The 17,214-nt window shown below is 56.6% G+C and overlaps 1 protein-coding gene across 6 annotated transcripts in view; it reads left to right on the top strand.

Moving 5' to 3' along the window:
- The window catches only part of FHAD1 (forkhead associated phosphopeptide binding domain 1), a 122,130-nt gene that overhangs the window by 55,223 nt on the left and 49,693 nt on the right, over positions 1–17,214 (top strand). For 4 of the 6 annotated variants that reach the window (XR_007915796.3, XM_051836584.3, XM_089301479.1 and 1 more), the window contains 5 exons: positions 358–462; positions 6,958–7,065; positions 9,338–9,421; positions 10,090–10,242; positions 12,308–12,503. Coding sequence is in view for 5 of the 6 variants with exons in the window: in XM_051836584.3 (XP_051692544.3) it covers positions 358–462; positions 6,958–7,065; positions 9,338–9,421; positions 10,090–10,242; positions 12,308–12,503 (646 nt within the window). In the remaining variant the exon portion in view is untranslated. The remainder of the gene's footprint in view (positions 1–357; positions 463–6,957; positions 7,066–9,337; positions 9,422–10,089; positions 10,243–12,307; positions 12,504–17,214) is intronic. The other 2 variants (XM_070079259.2, XM_051836582.3) reach the window with 1 other exon arrangement.

Raw genomic sequence — 17,214 nt, 5'->3', positions numbered from 1 at the left:
TACGTATTTTTTCTCAAATGCATCAACTTTACACCAACTCTTAAAGACAAAAAGACCCGTGGGTCTCCCTCGACCTCCTGCCCGCCGCCAGGTGCGCTTTCATTAGCATGGAAAATGGAATTGGAAGACAAGTTATTTTGCTGCAAAACTGTGAAATCCATGCATTTTTTTTTCATACCGCGCATTTTTCGTGATCTTTTCGAGGACAGATTGTGCATTAATTGGGGGAGGGGGGTGGATGTCAGCTTTGTCCGCAGCTGTAGAAGGGACCCACTAGCCGAGGTCAGACTTAACAGCCCCTGGAGCCCCTCCTCCGCCCCTCGGAAGCTGACTTCTCTGCTGTTGAAATTTTTTCAGCAAATGCAAGACATGGAGAAGGAGATCAAGAGGCTCAGGGAGGAGCTGCGGAAGAGCTGCTCTGAGCAGACCGCCATCTCCAAGACGCTGCGCGAGAAGAGCAAGGTACGGGCTGCTGACCGGTGCGGGCAGGGCTGCGCGCGCGCGCGCGCGCGCGTGCTCACAGCGGCCCCGTGCGGTCGGAGCCGGTAGTACCCGCTTGTTTGGCTGAGAGGAGGCAGGCTCAGAGGCAGAGCCACGCTCCGGTCACTCAGGGAGCCCAGGTCCAGCTCTGAGCTCGCGTGGGTCCCCTGCTCCAGACTGCCTTCTGAAACAACCACGGCCTGCTTGTCCTTAGATCCGGCCCCGCCTCCAGGTGCTGGCGGGTTTAGCGTTGCTTGGTTGTCTTACTATCACCTGCATGGGCACACGCGTGCACACACACAGACACATGCACACGCACGCACACGCATGCAGGCACATACATGCATGCATGCACACGTGCACGCATATGTACACACGCATTCATACACGCACATGTGCTTGCACGCACGTGCTCGCACACGCAAGCTTGCGCACACGCATGCACACACATTTCTGTCATCCCTGGGGACTAATGTGAGCTGCGTGTGCTGTACACCCATGATCTCCGTCACAGCAGCCTCACTCACCCAGGGTTACTTAATTACTTAGAAGTCAGGGGGAGTGAGTGCAGCGCTCTGCCCTGGGTGGTGTGTGGTTCTCCAACCGAAAGAAAGGAGTTGGATGTTTTCATGGACAGGGAATTTTCGGTTTTAGGACATACAAATGTTGACCCTGGGTCGACTTCACACAACGTTCGCACGCCTGGAGACATCACACGGGACCCAGGACATACACACAATTTCTTTATGTCAGGTAGAAAAAAGTGTTTTTAATTAAAAAAAAAAAAAAGATTCAGTTCCTTGGCTGGCGCCGCATTGCAGGTGCCCAGAGCAGCAGCGGCCGCCGTCCGGGACGGCACAGATGGAGGACGTGTCCATCATCGTGGAGAGCCCTGTGGCTTCCACGTATGGGACCTTGCTTCTGCCAAGCGCCGTCTGGGTGTTCACAGCACCATCCGCGGGCCGTGCACAACGAGCCTGCGGTGGCTGTGTCGGCTGTGGCGCCCCGTCCGCAGTGGCCGCAGCGGGGCCAGACACCATGAACTCACGGCCTTGGACAGTCCGAGGGCTGGGCACTCCCCAACCCTGCAAATGTAAGCCGCCAGTGAGCAGCCTCTCTGACAAGGTCATCACGTGCAGAGTCATGCACAATGTGTTTCCAGGTCTCGCATGTTTTAAAAAATTGTAAACTGGAATTAACTGGCGGGAGCCTGAGCCAGGCGGGCAGAACCCGCCCTCTCAGCTGGAACCATTGGCCTCACTTGGAGGGACCAGGCTGTTTTCAGAGCAAATGGGAAGGCGTGGGGGTTCTGGCTGAGCAGAAAGCTCAGGGGTGAGAATGACAGCGAATGAGCCCGCGTTCCCTGCACTTCTTACGTGTTCACCGGCAGCTACAGCCATTCAGACCTCACAGGCCAGAATGTGGGCCGGACAGGAAGCGTCTGATGAAGCCCACGTAGCTGAGGACGGCAAAGTGTGCGACGGTAGACGCGGCAGAAACAGTCGACACCAAGTAAACCCAACCGTTAAAACCACGCGGGCGGCTCTTGCCGCTGACTGCAGATTTCAGACAAAATCTCATCTGGAGAAAACAGACTTGGGAGAAGTGAGGGTCACAGAATAAAACCCACGATGACAGAGCTGTGATCGGCAAAGCTTTGATAGGAACCAAAAAAGCTTACACAACGGTGCACTAAGAAGTTTGTGGAAAACAGGACCCAAAGATGTGGCTTTTTTGTTTTTGTTTTTGTTTTTTTTTTGGTGCAAAAATATTGTAAAATCCATTCATTTTTTTCATAGTGTGCATTTTCCATGTACTTTTTAAAGACCCCTCATATGCATGGATTTCAAAATGTTGACACCAAGTGAATTTCATATTTTATTTCATTTTTCCATGCACTTTTTGAAGTGCCTTCATAAGTAAAACAAATCATAATTGTGAAATTTACCCAGAGAAAGAATTGATTCAGATGAAAATAATTTCAGGAGACGAGTGGATCTACTTGGTGTATGTTTTATTAGCACAGTCGTAGTCAAGACCATGGAATCAAACTACTGTCCGGGCTATGAATCTTCCTCCAGGCAAGGCCCTAGCTGCACGCCACACATTCTAATACATAGTGTTTCCATCAGGTCAAAACGTTTCCAAACCCCGTTATTGATTTCTTCTTTGACCCAAGAGTCACTTTGAAGTTGTCTCCTGATTTCTAAACACATGAGGTGTTTTCTGGTTTCCTTTTGTCCCTGATGTCCTTACTGTGGCCCGAGAATGTTCTCTGTGGTCTCCATCCTTTGTTACTGATGAGACTCACTCCAGGGCGTGTGTGTGTTGGTGTCGGCTCCACCTGGGCACCTTATGTATGTGTTGTGTGGTCACGGCCGTAGCATTCTACATGTGGCCCTGAAGTCACTGGTGCCGACGATATTCGAAACTCAGCTGCTCTTACTGATTTTCTATGTATTCTGCCGGTCACTGAGAGGCATTTCTTAAGCCCATTGAGATTGTGGGTTGGTCTATGTCGTTTTTTAGTATCATCAATTTTTGCTTTACATATTTTCAGGCTAGTTACTAAGTGCATATAAGTTTATGGTCTTAATGCCTCCCATCGACTCCCGACTTGGCTGTCGCGAGACGCCCGCTTCATCTCTTGTGGCATTTCCCCCTTAAAGTCTCTGTCACTGATATGACCCCATTGGCTACGCTAGCTTGATTTTCATAGCCTGTCTTCCTCCACCTCTGAGTTTAAATGGTGGCTTGTTCATAGCACTGGCGGTGTCTGTCCATCTCTGGACAATGTCATTGCTGGAATATTAAGGTCTCCATTTCCCATCTTGCCCCTCGTCAGTTGTACCTCCTGTGCTAGCCTGCATTCTCTGAATCACTCCGTTCCCTCTGTGTCCGCTGGGAAACTGCACTCCTTTGACCACCCCCCCCCATGGTTATTGTGAAGATTCTCGTGTGCATTGTCAGTGTGCCAAACCCCGATACTCCCTGACAACACGGCAACACGATGGCTGTGGACACGACGCTGACTTCACTTGCTCCACCTAAATGTCTCTCTCTACCTGAGGCCCCAAGAAAACACTGTTATACACTCAGGACCCATATCCACATCTCACTGGTACATCTTCCATAGTGGCCACTGGAAACTGTGGTTCTCCTGCTGGGGGATGACCCTTAATGTGTCCTCCACGTGACTGCTGGTGGAACGTTCTCTAGGGGCGTGTGTGTATGCATGCGTGTGTGTTCAGGTGTGTATGCATTGTGTGCCTGTGTGAGTGTGCATGTGTGTGTATGTGTGTCCGTGTGTGCATGTGTGTGTGCCTGTGTGCATGTGTGTGTGCCTGTGTCTGGAAAATGACTATGTTTACCTCTCATTCCTAAAACACGTTCTGAGTATTAGATTCTTTGTTCACCATCATTTTTCTTGTTTTACTTATTATTCACCTTCCATTTGAGAGGTACAAGGAAAGATCCTCCATCTGTGGGTTCTCTCCTCGAAGGCCCACACAGCCAGGGCTGGGCCGGGCCACAGCCAGGACCAGGAGCTCCACCCTGGCTCTCAATTACACGGCAGGAGCCCAAGTGTCTGAGCCATCACCTGCTGCCCCCAGATTGCACATTAGCAGGAAGCCGGGTCAGGAGCAGAGCAGCCAGGACCTGAACCTGCACTCCGATACACGGTGCAGACATCCCAAGCAGTGACTTAACCACTGCACCACACACGCATGCCCAAGGGATGGCACATTTTATACGACACCCAGTACATCACTCGATTGTCTTTGGCTCTGCCTGGCTTCTACTTAGAAGTAAGTTATTGGGGCCAGCGCTGTGGCGCAGTACGTTAATCCTCTGCCTGCAGCGCCAGCATCCCATATGGGCGCAGGTTCAAGTCCCAGCTGCTCCACTTCCGATCCAGCTCTCTGCAATGGCCTGGGAAAGCAGTAGAAGATGGCCCAAGTCCTTGGGCCCCTGCACCAATGTGGGAGGTCCAGAGGAAGCTCCTGGCTCCTGGCTCCTGGCTTCGGATCAGCCCAGCTCTGGCCATTGCAGCCATTTGGGGAGTGAACTAGCGGATGGAAGACCTCTTTCTCTGTCTCTCTCTCTCTTTCCCTCTTTCTCTCTCTCTCTCTCTCTCTCTCTAACTCTACCTCTCAAATAAATAAATATTAAAAAAAAAAAAGAAGTAAGTTATAAGCCTAACTATTGTGTCATTGTGGAACATGTTTGCGCCAGATGTTAAGATCTTCTTTCCTTAGATTCCTGGCAGCTTTATTATGACTTATCTGGGTGTGGATTAGTGGTGATTTGTCGTGTGTGGAGTGCCTGCAGGCTCTTGGATCAGTCTGGGGCTTGGTGTTTTCCATTGGTGCTGGCGCCTGGCTGCCTACGTGTGCTGGCGCCTGTGTGCTGGCGCCTGGCTGCCTACATGTGCTGGTGCCTGTGTGCTGGCGCCTGGCTGCCTACATGTGCTGGTGCCTGTGTGCTGGCGCCTGGCTGCCTACATGCCGCACCGGCAGTGAGGAGCTCCTGAAGGTTTCTGAACAGGCATGGCTAGGACGAAACCCCTGACCAAGAATGGGGTGAAAGCAACAGTTATAACTTCCCACGTCTCAGCAGTGCACCAAGCGTGTCCTCTCTTTTCGTCTCCACAGCACCTCTGTGATCTAGAAATTATGATGCCCACCTCACAGGGGACAGAATCAAGGCTCAGAGTGAAGCGAATGGCCTGGAACCACATAGTCCACAAGTGGCAAAACCACCCCAGTTGCTGTGGCATAGCCACCAGCCACGCGCGACTGTGGAAATCTGAGCTCAACGAAATTTAAAGTCCGGTTCCTTGGCCATGCTGGCTATGTTCAAGAGCTCAGCAGGCCCAAGTGGCCGTGGTTGCCGTGTTGGCACAGAGGGGCGTTTCCATCATAGCGGGAAGTCCTCCCAGACAGCACAGCTCTGGGCTCAGTAAATCCCCCAGGGCCTCGGCGGAGGTGCTGGAGGAACTAAGTTAGAGGCAAGGAGGCCAGGGGCTATCCCCAGCAGGGCATGCCCTGCGGAACAGGACTGCCAGCCCTGGAGCCGCTGACGACAGCCCTGGGCTGAGGTTTGGGGACAGGGAGGCCGTTTGCTGGGATGAGGCGCAGGGATGGCCTGGGAAGCAGTGAGGCCAGGGCCAGTTGTCCAGTGAGGGAGCCACAGCCCACAGGAGCTGCCTGTACTCCCCAGGGAACGTGGCTGACAGGGGCCCTTCCCTGCTTGGAAGAAAGCACAGAAGGGCTCTCTGGATTTTTAAAATTGTGTCTGTGTGGCCCCTCTCCAGCCTCCTAATTCACAGCTTGTGGATTTGTTTGGGCCCCCAATCCTTGCACTTAGGAGGGTTGTTGGCTTCCTGCTGGGGCTGGGCGCTGGCTCAGCAGGTGCTGGAACAAAGGTCATTGTTCAGACAGGAGCTGAGCTGCATAGCGGCCAGCAGAGGGCAGCACGGAACACACCCAAGCTCCCGGCGCTGTCTAAGGCCAAGCAAGGGAGAATAAGCAGCAGGGCTTCCGGCTTCAGGAGCTTCTTCAGCCCCGGTTGAAATAATTCAACAGCCATTGCTTAGCAAGTTCACAGACTGCTCTGCGTTGGCGAGTGTGCTAAAAGTGGAAAGGATGGTACTACACCCAGTAGCAGCATTACAATATATTATTACACAATAATAAACCACATGGTATCACTTACCAAGCTGCCCCCTGGGCTGGTTATTTATAGTATCAGAAAGACACTGCAAAGTGTTGGGGGGGCCCCCTTTGGCCTCACATCGGTGACAACAATGCCTAACACATTTGCAGAGTCCTGACAAGGTGCTGGCACTTAATATGATTTTAAAAAAACTTTATGTATTTAAAAGGCAGAGCACTAGAGAGGGAGAGATCTTCCATTTGCCGATTCACTCCCCAAAGGGCTGTAGCAGCCAGGGCCAGGGCAGGCCAAAGCCAGGAGCCTGGAACTCCATCCAGGTCTCCCACATGGGCGGCAGGGGTCCAGGACTCAGACCACCTGCTGCTTCCCCAGGTGCATTAACAGGGAGCTGGAGCAGAAGTGGAGCAGCCGGGATTTGAACTCTCACTCCTCTATGGGATGCTGGAGTCGCAAGTGGCAGCTTCATCAGCTGTGCCACAGCACCAGCCCCTGCTCTACACCTCCTCACTCCCCCAGTGACGGCGGGGCAGGTCCTGTGGCCGCTGAGCCCCAGGCCAGTGTAGTCACTTGCCCAGTGCCATATGGCTAGGGACTGAGCTGGGCTTAGACAAGCATGGCCAAGCCCAAGGGGCAGGGGCTGGCCCTCCCCACTCAGGGGGTGCTGCCTGTGCAGGCCTGTGGCCCCAGCGCATGGGCACAGCTGCCTCTACGCCTTTGGGACCCCACACGGCCGTCGGACCTCCCAGAGGGTGTCCCCAGAGTGCATAGCAGCAGCGCCTGCTTTCACGCTCGTTCCAGGTTGAAGAGAAGCTTCAGGAGGATTCCAGAAGGAAACTGCTTCAGCTGCAAGAAATGGGCAACAGAGAGAGCCTCATTAAAACCAACCTGGAGAGGGCAGTAGGTCAGGTAGGCTCAGAGCCCCTCACAGCCCCTCCCCCAGGCTTGTGTGCTCCCAAGCAGACGTGGGGGGCGGTGGATGCGGCCTGATCCCCCCGTGACCATGGGGACGCGGGCTTCCAGCCCCGGGGACATCACCATCGAGGTCCCCCTTCTCAGGGGCCTAAGAGCTTGGCCAGGCAGCTGAGCGCCAGACCCCGTGTGCTTCTAGAACTTTCTCCTAATATTTTTGGCTCTGACATTTACCATGGTCTTTCGTCCCCTGGGCCCCCGCAGATGTCGCAGTCACAGTCTAGGAGCAGACAGGGCTTTCCTTAGGGCACCAACCCGGGAGTGGGCAGGGTTCACATTGGGGGCGGCCCCGGGCAGGGCCACTCCTCCAGTGGCCAGCGAGACTTCCCCCCAAGGCTGAGAGCGAGCAAACAGGAAACCAGGACAGGAAGCAGGACCGGGTGGAACGTGGGCCTGCTGAGGACTGCTCCGTGGGGGCTCTCTCCTGGCAACTGTGGCCCCAGGGATCCACGGAACATTCTGTGTGTGTGTGCATGTGTGTGTACATGGGAGTACACGTGTGTGTGCATGTGTGGGTGCACGTATGTGTGTGTGCACACACCTATATGCTTTTGACTTCTGTATGCTTTGATGTCTACCCTGTCACTCATCAGATTCTCAGAGGGGTCTGGGAACCACCCAGAACAGTTAAGAATCATGGTCCTGAAAATACCCCCACCCCCACCCTGCCACCCAGTATGTCTCCCAGAGCCTCCATTTGCCACCGTCCCAGCCGTCACCAGGCTGTGTGACCAGGGCCCCACACTGCCGGCATTCAGAGGCGCCCGCGGGTGAGGGCAGCACCAGCCCCTGGGCAGCTTCGGTCACCGCGGCCACGGCTCTCCCACAGGTGCCAGCCCCTTGTCAGGGACGGAAAGCCTGCGGGTCTCTGCCTCTCCTGTGCCCCCCGGGCCACCTCCTCATCTTCTCTGCCATCTGCACCCCAACACACACCTGACCTGAGGGCATGGCCTGGGCCCCTTGCCAAGGGCCGCGATCCTCGGGTCGGCTCTGAGCAGAGGTCATTTGGGAGGAGCCCTGTAAGGGCAGCTCCCCAGGCCTGGACTCAGGGGGGCACCAAGGCTGGCATCTGCCACCAAGCCCACCCAGCCCAGCCCAGAAGGACCTGGCCCTCCCGCCCTGGGCAGTTGGTCCTCTGGGGAGCCTCCAGCGACAAGGCCTCGCCCACAGGGCCTCTGTACGTGACCACTCCTGGGGGAGCCGGGACCCTCCCTCGGCCCCGGACCAGGGCGGAGCTTGGATCATCTCCGTCTCCATGGCACTGGCTGGCCCCTTGCAGGGTGACCCAGAGAGGCCCTTGGGACGGTCACTGCTTTCCCCAAACCCCGAGTGTGCCACAGACGCCTCTGGGCTGGGACGTCTGACTTCCCCTTGCCTCCCTGGCCTTTGGGGCTGCTCCTGCCTCTGCATTGCCGAGTTTCATGACCTCAGTTGGCCAGTAGACGCAAACCCAGGCCCAGGGCCGCTGGGTTGGTGAGCTCCCAGAGGAAGCTGGGCCCCTCGGCCTCTGGCTCCTGGTGGAACCCAGACACCCTGGACTTGACGTCCCTAAGCCCCGGCTTTGTGTGACTGCACTACTTCATCCACCTGCATCTGGACGCGCCAGGACCCAGGAAGTCGTCACCGGGATCCACTTGAACTCAATCAGACGGCCGTGACTTTCTCAGCCATGGCTGCGTCCGGCCATTCGGGGAGCATTTGCTGAGTGCCTGCTGTGTGCCAGGCCCCGAGCCAGGCTCCAGGGACACACAGTGAATACAGGGGACAACGTCCTAGGGACTCGCACAGCCTACGGCGGCCGCCTTCTCTCAGCAAGCACCTTCGCTGATTACCCAGTTCCCCAGGGCCGACAGCCTCAATATTTATTTCACAGTCTGGTGCCGGCTTAGCAATTACAGAAAAGCGCTCCCGGCCCCAGACTTCCCATTGGATAACTGGCAGCAAGTGGCTCTTCTGAGGTCTGGAGACATGTTTGAGGGGGGTGGGGAGAGACCACGTGCCTTGGTGGGACTAGGCAAGCCTGCCTAAGAAGTAATTAAAACCCTCTGTCCCCTGTTCTTCTGTGGGCACCGCCACTTCCAGCACAGGCGAAGCTTTGAATAACACGCAAAGACCTTTGGGATATGCAGACCCCTCAGGGTGGTTCCTCCTGGCCACACCCCCTTGCCCCTGCCCCTACTGACACCTCTGCCCTCGCTTTGTGCCGTAGCTGGAGCATTTCCGAAGCCAGATCATCAAGGCGACCTACGGCCGCGTGAAGCCCTTCCAGGACAAGCCCATCACCGACCAGCAGGTCCGTGCCACTCTCACCCCCCCCAGCACCGGGCGACTCCCTCCCTTCGCTCCCTTCTCCGGAGATGCGGACGCCAGACCCCGGCGGCAGATGCTTCTGTTTGTGTTGGTGGCCCGGATTTCTCACACTGTTGCTACACCAGAAAAATGTGTTTTGATTTCATGGGATTTCCTGGCTTCCCAAGGAAAAGCCAGTGAAAAAGCCCTCGAAACGTGGCTGCCAAAGTCAAGTCCAGGCTGCCAGGCTCACTTCTGGCCACCAGCCGCGTGCGGTTGCCCTCCGCTGGCCCCGGGAGGAAGGGGCCGCCTGTCCTGGGTCCTCGCAGGACCGTCGCCTTTTAATGCTCTCCTTTCCTGTCCTCTGTGGCAAGGCTGGGGGCTGCCCTTGTCGGGGGTGAGAGGCCGGGCCTTCTGTCGATGCTCCCATAGCACCAGGCTTGACCAGTCTCTGCCTCAGGGCAGACTCGGGGCGACAGCGCAGGCCTCGGGCTCCTCAGAAAAATCCCTGCTCCTGGAGTCACATCCTGGCCACCAGACCCAAGTTCTCCTCACCCAGGCCCTCCCTCCACTCTTGCCCTGCCCAGCCGGGGCCTTCAGGAGTCCCCCCTACCCCGGCCCAGAGCCCCCTGCCTGCGTGACCACCTCTTTGCTTCCTCTGTTTCTCGCCAGTTGATAGAGAAGATCGCCCAGGTCACGGAGGACAACATTAACTTCCAGCAGAAGCGGTGGAACCTGCAGAAGGAGACGCAGCTCAGCCACTCCAGGCACGAGGAGACGGCCGAGAATGTGGAGAAGCTGAAGGCGTCGCTGGACGGCTGTCAGGTGCCGCCTGCCAGGCCTCCCGCGGGCGTCCACTTCATCTCCTCTTATGCTGCTTCCTGGGGAAACGGTCCAGCTTCCGTGGGCCCTCCTGGGCAGAAATACTCTGCTTTCTTAGCCACCTTTTCTCTTGCTGTAGGGCAGAGAACAAGGGGATCTCAAAAAATCCCTCCCAGGTGAACTTGGCAAAGCCCAGGAGCGATGCCTGAGCCTCCTCTCTTCCGGCCTCCGGCCCTCGGCACCCACAGGTCTGCACCTGCGGAGTCTGTGCCTGGCCATAAACCACAGAGGGGCCCTGCTCAGAGAAAAGTGCACCTGTGCCGAACACGGGCAGACTTTTCCCGTCACTGTTCCCTAAACAATACAGAGCGGCACCTATGGACAGAGCGCTCCTGTTGCACTTGGCACCGCAGGTGATCTAAGAGCGCGTCCGTGAGCAGGTGTGTGGCAGGTGCATGGAGATCCATGCAGCTTCCACACCACTTCACACAAGGGACTTGAACATCTGTGGATACTGGTGTCCACAGGAGTCCCACCCCACCGCGCGGATACCGAGGGGCGACCGTACTGACCGTGGGAGCCCCTTGGTCACAGCAAAGAACAAAAAAAAAGTCCCTGTGTTATTTCCAGAAAAGCCAAAGAAATGTTCTTGCTCTTTATTTGCACTGTTTCCACCCGCTGACTGAGACTCTGGCTGGGAGTAGGGATCCAAGGGTCTGGCTGCACCCCTGCACCCCCAGGCTGACCCCCCACGGCTCCCAAGCTGCACCCCTGCACCCCCAGGCTGACCCCCGCCGCCCCCAGGCTGACCCCCCACGGCTCCCAGGCTGCACCCCTGCACCCCCAGGCTGACCCCCCACAGCTCCCAGGCTGCACCCCTGCCCCCCCAGGCTGACCCCCGTGGCTCCCAGGCTGCACCCCTGCACCCCCAGGCTGACCTCCCACAGCTCCCAGGCTGCACCCCTGCCGCCCCCAGGCTGACCCCCGCGGCTCCCAGGCTGCACCCCTGCACCCCCAGGCTGACCCCCCACAGCTCCCAGGCTGCACCCCTGCCACCCCCAGGCTGACCCCCACGGCTCCCAGGCTGCACCCCTGCCGCCCCCAGGCTGACCCCCGCAGCTCCCAGGCTGCACCCCTGCCCCCCAGGCTGACCCCCGCGGCTCCCAGGCTGCACCCCTGCCGCCCCCAGGCTGACCCCGAGGCTGAGTGTGGCTCATCACAGCCCGCAGCTGTTTCTGCTTTCTCTGGAAATCAGCAGCTACTATTTGGGGAGTCTGTGCAAACACTGGCGGTCAGCACTCGGGCCAAAACATCAGGAAACCACATCTTCTGGCCAGCTTGCGCGTGCATCTCGGCACGAATTCTGATGAACAGAAGTCGGCCAAATTGTCCAGGGAGGTTTGGCTGTGGGATCGCATCTCGCTAAAAAGTGGGTTGGCTTTGATCACTAGAAGTCCAAATCAAAGTGAAAAAAAAAAGTTCCCCCCCTGCCACCAAATTTTTTTTTTCCCTAAAACTGGGCCTTCCCAGGAGGCTGGCTTCCTGACTAGGTTACAAATGCTGCGCCCCACCGGTGCCCTGGGCACCGTGGTCATGTCACGGGTCTGGGCTCCTCGTGACCACCTCTCTCTCTCTCTCTCTCTCTCTCTCTCCCTTTCTCCCTCTCTCTCCTTCTCTCTCTCCCTACCTCTCTCCCCCCTCTCCTTCTCTCTCTCCCTACCTCTCTCCCCCCTCCCCCTACCTCTCCCTCCCCTTTCTCTCTCTCCCTCTCCTCTCCCTCCCTCTCTGTCTCTCTGTCTCTGTCTCTCTCCCTCTCTCTCCCTCCCTCTCTCCATCTCTCTCTCCCTCTCTCCCTCCCCCTCTCCCTATCTCTCTCTCCCTCTCTCCCTCTCCCTCTTCCCCTCCCTTTCTCTCTCTCCCTCTCCCTCTTCCCCTCCCCTCCCTCTCCCTCTCCCTCCCCCCCTCCCCTCCCCCTCCCCTTCCCCTCCTCTTCCTTCTCCTCCTCCCCCTCCCTCTCTCTCCCCCCTCCCCCTCCCTCCCCTCCCCCTCCCTCTCTCCCTCTCTCCAGGCTTGTATGAAAACGTCCTGTCGCAGCAGTGACCTGAAGAAGGAGGTGGCCCTCCTGCAGCAGCTGCAGGTGAGCCCACCTGTGTCGGGGCTCCAGAAGGTGACACGGGACATCCTGGGCCTCTCGCTGTCCTGGCTGGAGGAGACGGAGCAGCTCCTCCGGGACCTCGGCATCCAGCCGCCCAGCTCCGACCAAGGTTCTCTGAAATGTCTCCTTGAATCCTCCCGCGCTGGCACACCTGGCGGGAGGGCTTGGCGGGGCTGCGGCCAGGGTTTCCCTCTCCAGACTCGTTCAGCTTCTCCACTTGAGAAAGGACTTTCCTTAAAAATACACAAGTGGGACGTGATCCCTGGAGAAAAGTGAAAAAGGAAAATTTATTTTTTAAAAAGATTTATGTATTTATTTGAAAGTTAGAGTTACACAGAGAGAGAAGGAGAGGCAGAGAGGGAGAGGGAGAGGGAGAGGGAGGGGGAGGGGGAGGGGGAGGGGGAGGGGGAGAGGGAGAGGGAGATCTTCCATCCACTGGTTCACTTTCTAATTGGCCGCAACGGCCAGAGCTGCTCCGATCCGAAGCCAGGAGCCAGGAGCTTCTTCCAGGTCTCCCACAGGGGTGCAGAGCCCAGGGATTTGGGCAGTCTTCCCACTGTTTTCCCAGGCTATAATAGAGAGTGAGATCGGAAGTGGAGCAGCCAGGCCTTGAACCGGTGCCCATGTGGGATGCTGGCACTGCAGGCCGTGGCTTTACCTGCTACGCCACAGTGCCAGCCCCTGACAAAAGAAAATTAAAAGAAGTGGTGCTCGCTCCCGTTCACGCAGGAAGTGCTGCTGGATTTTGTAACTTCCAAAGCATCTTCCTGTGGAGACAGCTGGGCAAGTGACTGGCCTCAGTTTCCACACCTGGAAATGGGTAGAATGAGGAGCACCCACTCTTTACGGTGGTGGCATTGATCTACACCAAGGACTTAGAATAGCGTCCAGCACAGAGCACACCTCTGGGGGCACAGGCGATAGCTCAAGCAGCTGGGTTCCTGGCACCCGCGTGGGGAGCCCAGATGGAGCTCTGGGCTCCTGGCTTCGGCCTGGCCCAGCCCTGGCTGTTACAGGTGTTTGAGAAGTGAACTAGCAGATGGGAGATCTCTGCCTGTCTCTCTGCTTTTCAAATAAATAAGTAAGTATTTTAATTTCAAAAAAATTAAATAATAACTTAAAATGGGCACTATCTCTGCCTTCCTAGAGCTTATGGCCTTGGGGAAGGAGTGGGTTGGGCATTAATCTAAAAAAAAATCGCCCAAATATAAAACTTGGATGGAAACAACTGCAGTGAGGCATAGCATCTTGACCTGGTCGGGGAAGGCAGGGCTCTGCAGCATGCATAGGAGTTGGTGCACAAAGAGGGGAGGGGAGAACATTCTGGGCAAAGGGTGCCATCTGGTGGTGGGGTCAGTAAGGGGAGCACCAGGGTCTGAAGGAGCTGGGGCAGGTGTGGAGGTGGGGAGGCTGGCAGGGGCTGCACATGGGTGCACTTCTAGGGCCCTGGGGCAGAAATGCCACCAAAGAGAGGAGCCAACAAGAGGCTTCCAGGCAGGGCTGATGGGACAGGAGCATCAGCAGTCACCTGTGGAAAGTGTCCTGGCAGAGGGCCATCCTGGAGCCCCAGAGCCAGTGAGAGGCTCCCCTGGGGGTGGCAGAGGGCGCCCCAGGGCGGGGATTGGGGTGGAGGGAGAGAGTTGGGGGCAGTGAAGAGGGAACTCCACCACACTTCCGCAGTGGAACTGGGGCGGCTGGAAGGGAAGTGACGGGGAGGAGGGGTCTACATGGCCTCTGGGAGCCTGGCGTGTGTAGACAACAGGTGCTGCTCCCTCATTAATAAGCAAAGTGAGGAGCACCAGGTATGCAGGGGCAGATGGGTATGAGGTGCCTCCGAGACCCCAGGAGAGGTGTCCAGAGGCGGGGTCGCCCTGGACGTCTGGCTGGGCGACAAGCATGTGCCACAGGACAGGTGATGCATGGCTGCACAGGTGTGTGGATAATTAAAGCCTCCATGTGAATGCAGTCACATAGGGAGGAAGCACTGAGTGAGAAGGGAGAGAGCCGGGGCCGCCGCTGGAGGAGGCGCCAGCACGTGGAAGACTGCGGCTGCTTCTTGCCAACTCGCCCTGCAGAGAGGCTGAGGGAACGAGAACCTGACATTCTCGCAGCAATGAATGAGAAGAGAGGAGTTATTTTCAACTCTGGTGCTGCAGCATCCGCAGCCAGGATGTCTTCAAAGAAATCCAGAAGGTGGTGGGAAGCTGTGTAACAGGAGAGAGAGAGAGAGAGAGAGAGAGAGAGAGAGAGAGAGAGAGAGAGAGAGATCGAAAGGAAGATTAATCTTTATGTAGGGCCTGCCTTTGTCATCCAGCACAGAGAAGTGGGAGGGACACGGGCCAGGGCGTGGGGAAGCAGAGCTAGTGGGCACCCCACGGGCCAGGGGCTGCCCGCTGCAGGGTTTCTGTTCTTGCGATCACTGCCGAGTGTGGAGCAAACATGAAGGCAGGGGCCAGAGTCGTCTTGTTCTTCCAGACCGGAACTAAAGCAGAGACGGTGGTCTCCCCACTGGTGATATGGGGCCCAGCTGTGTGTGCCCCGTCCTGGTTCCACTGATGAGACCTCTGCTGGGCATTGCAGTCCTGTCTAAGCCCACTCACGCGTTGCCCTCTACAAATGTGGCCGTGGAGTTCCAAGAAGGCTCAAATGCATTTCTGAGACCCGCCATTTTTCCTCTCTCCCAACTTCATGGGCTTTGAGCAACGTTAGGCAGGTACCTGCCGAATTCCTTCCCGTGTGACTGTGTGCTGGGGATCTAAGAGAATGGGATAAAGGACGCAGTGTTCCCACAGTGCAGGCCCCCTTTCTCCTGTTGCCTCCTGGAAGAGTGTCCCAGGGCGTGGCCGCTGGGGACACGGTGGCCTCGTGCCCACGTTCTGTGATCATAGCCAGTTCATTCTAAGAAGTCAGGACAGAGATAATGGGGAGAAGCAACAGAAAGGCTAGTGAGCACGGCCCGTCCTTTGTCCACTCAGCAGGAGAGGGAGTTGATCGTAATGGCATTTTCTCCTCTAATGTAAGCAATGTTAGGGCAAGGCTCCAAATGGCTTAAAAAGTGGGATGAGCTAGAGTATCCTCCAAGTTCTCTCTTTCTAATTCCTAGCACAGAACCAACCACACAATCGGGGGAGGGAAGGGGGTGTTGGTGCTGCTGGTGATGGTGGTGGTGGTGGTGCTGGTGATGGTGGTGGTGGTGATGATGGTGATGGTGGTGGTGATGATGGTGGTGGTGGTGGTGCTGGTGATGGTGGTGATGGTGGTGGTGGTGGTGGTGGTGGTGGTGATGGTGATGGTGGTGGTGGTGGTGGTGGTGGTGATGGTGGTGGTGATGATGGTGGTGGTGGTGGTGCTGGTGATGGTGGTGATGGTGGTGGTGGTGGTGGTGATGATGATGGTGGTGGTGGTGGTGGTGATGGTGGTGATGGTGGTGGTGGTGGTGGTGATGATGATGGTGGTGGTGGTGGTGGTGGTGGTGGTGATGGTGGTGGTGGTGGTGGTGGTGATGGTGGTGGTGGTGATGGTGATGGTGGTGGCAGTGGTGATGATGAGGATGGTGATGACGGAGATGATGATGGTGAAGATGATGACCGTGCTAGCCATCATTCGTTATTGAGTACTTATTTCTTAGACACCATCAGCATTCTATCTACATTATCTCAGTTCACCCCTGGGAGAACTCATTTTAGGAATGGGAATTCCACGGCTGGGAGCTGTTGTGATTCATTAACCAGGATCGGGTGACGTGGGTGCCTCACATGACCGAGGCCACGGCGGGGCCCCCGGCCTGTCTGAACGTCATCCCTGAGCACTCCCTGGAGCCTCTGCTCTCCCAGTTCCTAAGGCCAGGGTAGACGCCGTGGATGATTCGGCTCCTCCCGGGTACTTTCCACTGTGCTGAGGGTCACCGTGTGCCACGTGCTGTCACCCTCCAACCCCCAGGATGAGGGAGATGCCATCACTGTCTTCCTTTTGAAAATAAGGAGACTGAGGCTCAGCTGTGTTGGAAAACTTCCCTGAGGTCACAGAGCTGGGACATGAGAAGGTCAGGACTCAAAGCAAGGTCTTCGGGACCCTAATGCCCGTGCTTTCTCTGGGACTCCCGCTCATCCTCTTATCCAGCAAGGCACCAGATATGTTGCGAGGACAGGGCCTGGCATTTACCTGGGCAGAGGCAGAGCCAAGAGTTTTCATTCCCTAAGGCAGATCACACCATCTCCGTGCGCTGCGCCAGAGCCAGGGCTGTGGGCTGTGTTCTGTGGCTATAACAGAACGCCTGGGACTGGGTGATTTAGAAGGAAAAGAGCTTTGTTTAGCTCACAGTTCTGGAAGTCCAAGGACATGGCGCCAACGTCTGCTTTGCCTCTTGTGAGGACCTTTCTGCTGGGTCGTGTCATGGCAAAGACTGTCAGGTGGAGAGACAGAGCAAGTCACTAAGGGCTCTCTCTTCTTATGTTAGTGTTGCCCTCGTGGCCTCACTCAGTCCCAGTTAACCCCGAAAGCCCCCCCCCCCAAACACCCTGAGCATCTGGTTTAGTTGTGGTGGGCAACACTGAAACCACAGACCACCTAGAGCCGCCCCCCACCCCCGCCGGCATTGCGGTGTAGTGGTTCAGAGTTTGTGTTTGGAAACCGACTGCAAGTCTTGAACTTTAACTGTGCACTTGCTAGTCATGTGAGCAAATTCCTCCATGTCTTTGTGCCTCTGTGTACTTGTTTATACAACAGGCAAAACATCTCATAGGGCTGGGGTGTGGATAGAGAGGCTGGAGACATGTATGAGCCATGGTTCAGGAGCCGGTGAGCCCTTGGGCATGGAAGCC

The sequence above is a fragment of the Oryctolagus cuniculus genome, chromosome 7 (assembly GCF_051225735.1).
Source record: "Oryctolagus cuniculus isolate XC-2025 breed Fujian yellow rabbit chromosome 7, ASM5122573v1, whole genome shotgun sequence".
Lineage (NCBI taxonomy): Eukaryota > Metazoa > Chordata > Mammalia > Lagomorpha > Leporidae > Oryctolagus > Oryctolagus cuniculus.
The sequence above is the reverse complement of the archived record's forward strand: the minus strand, read 5'-3'. Positions and strand labels throughout refer to the sequence as shown.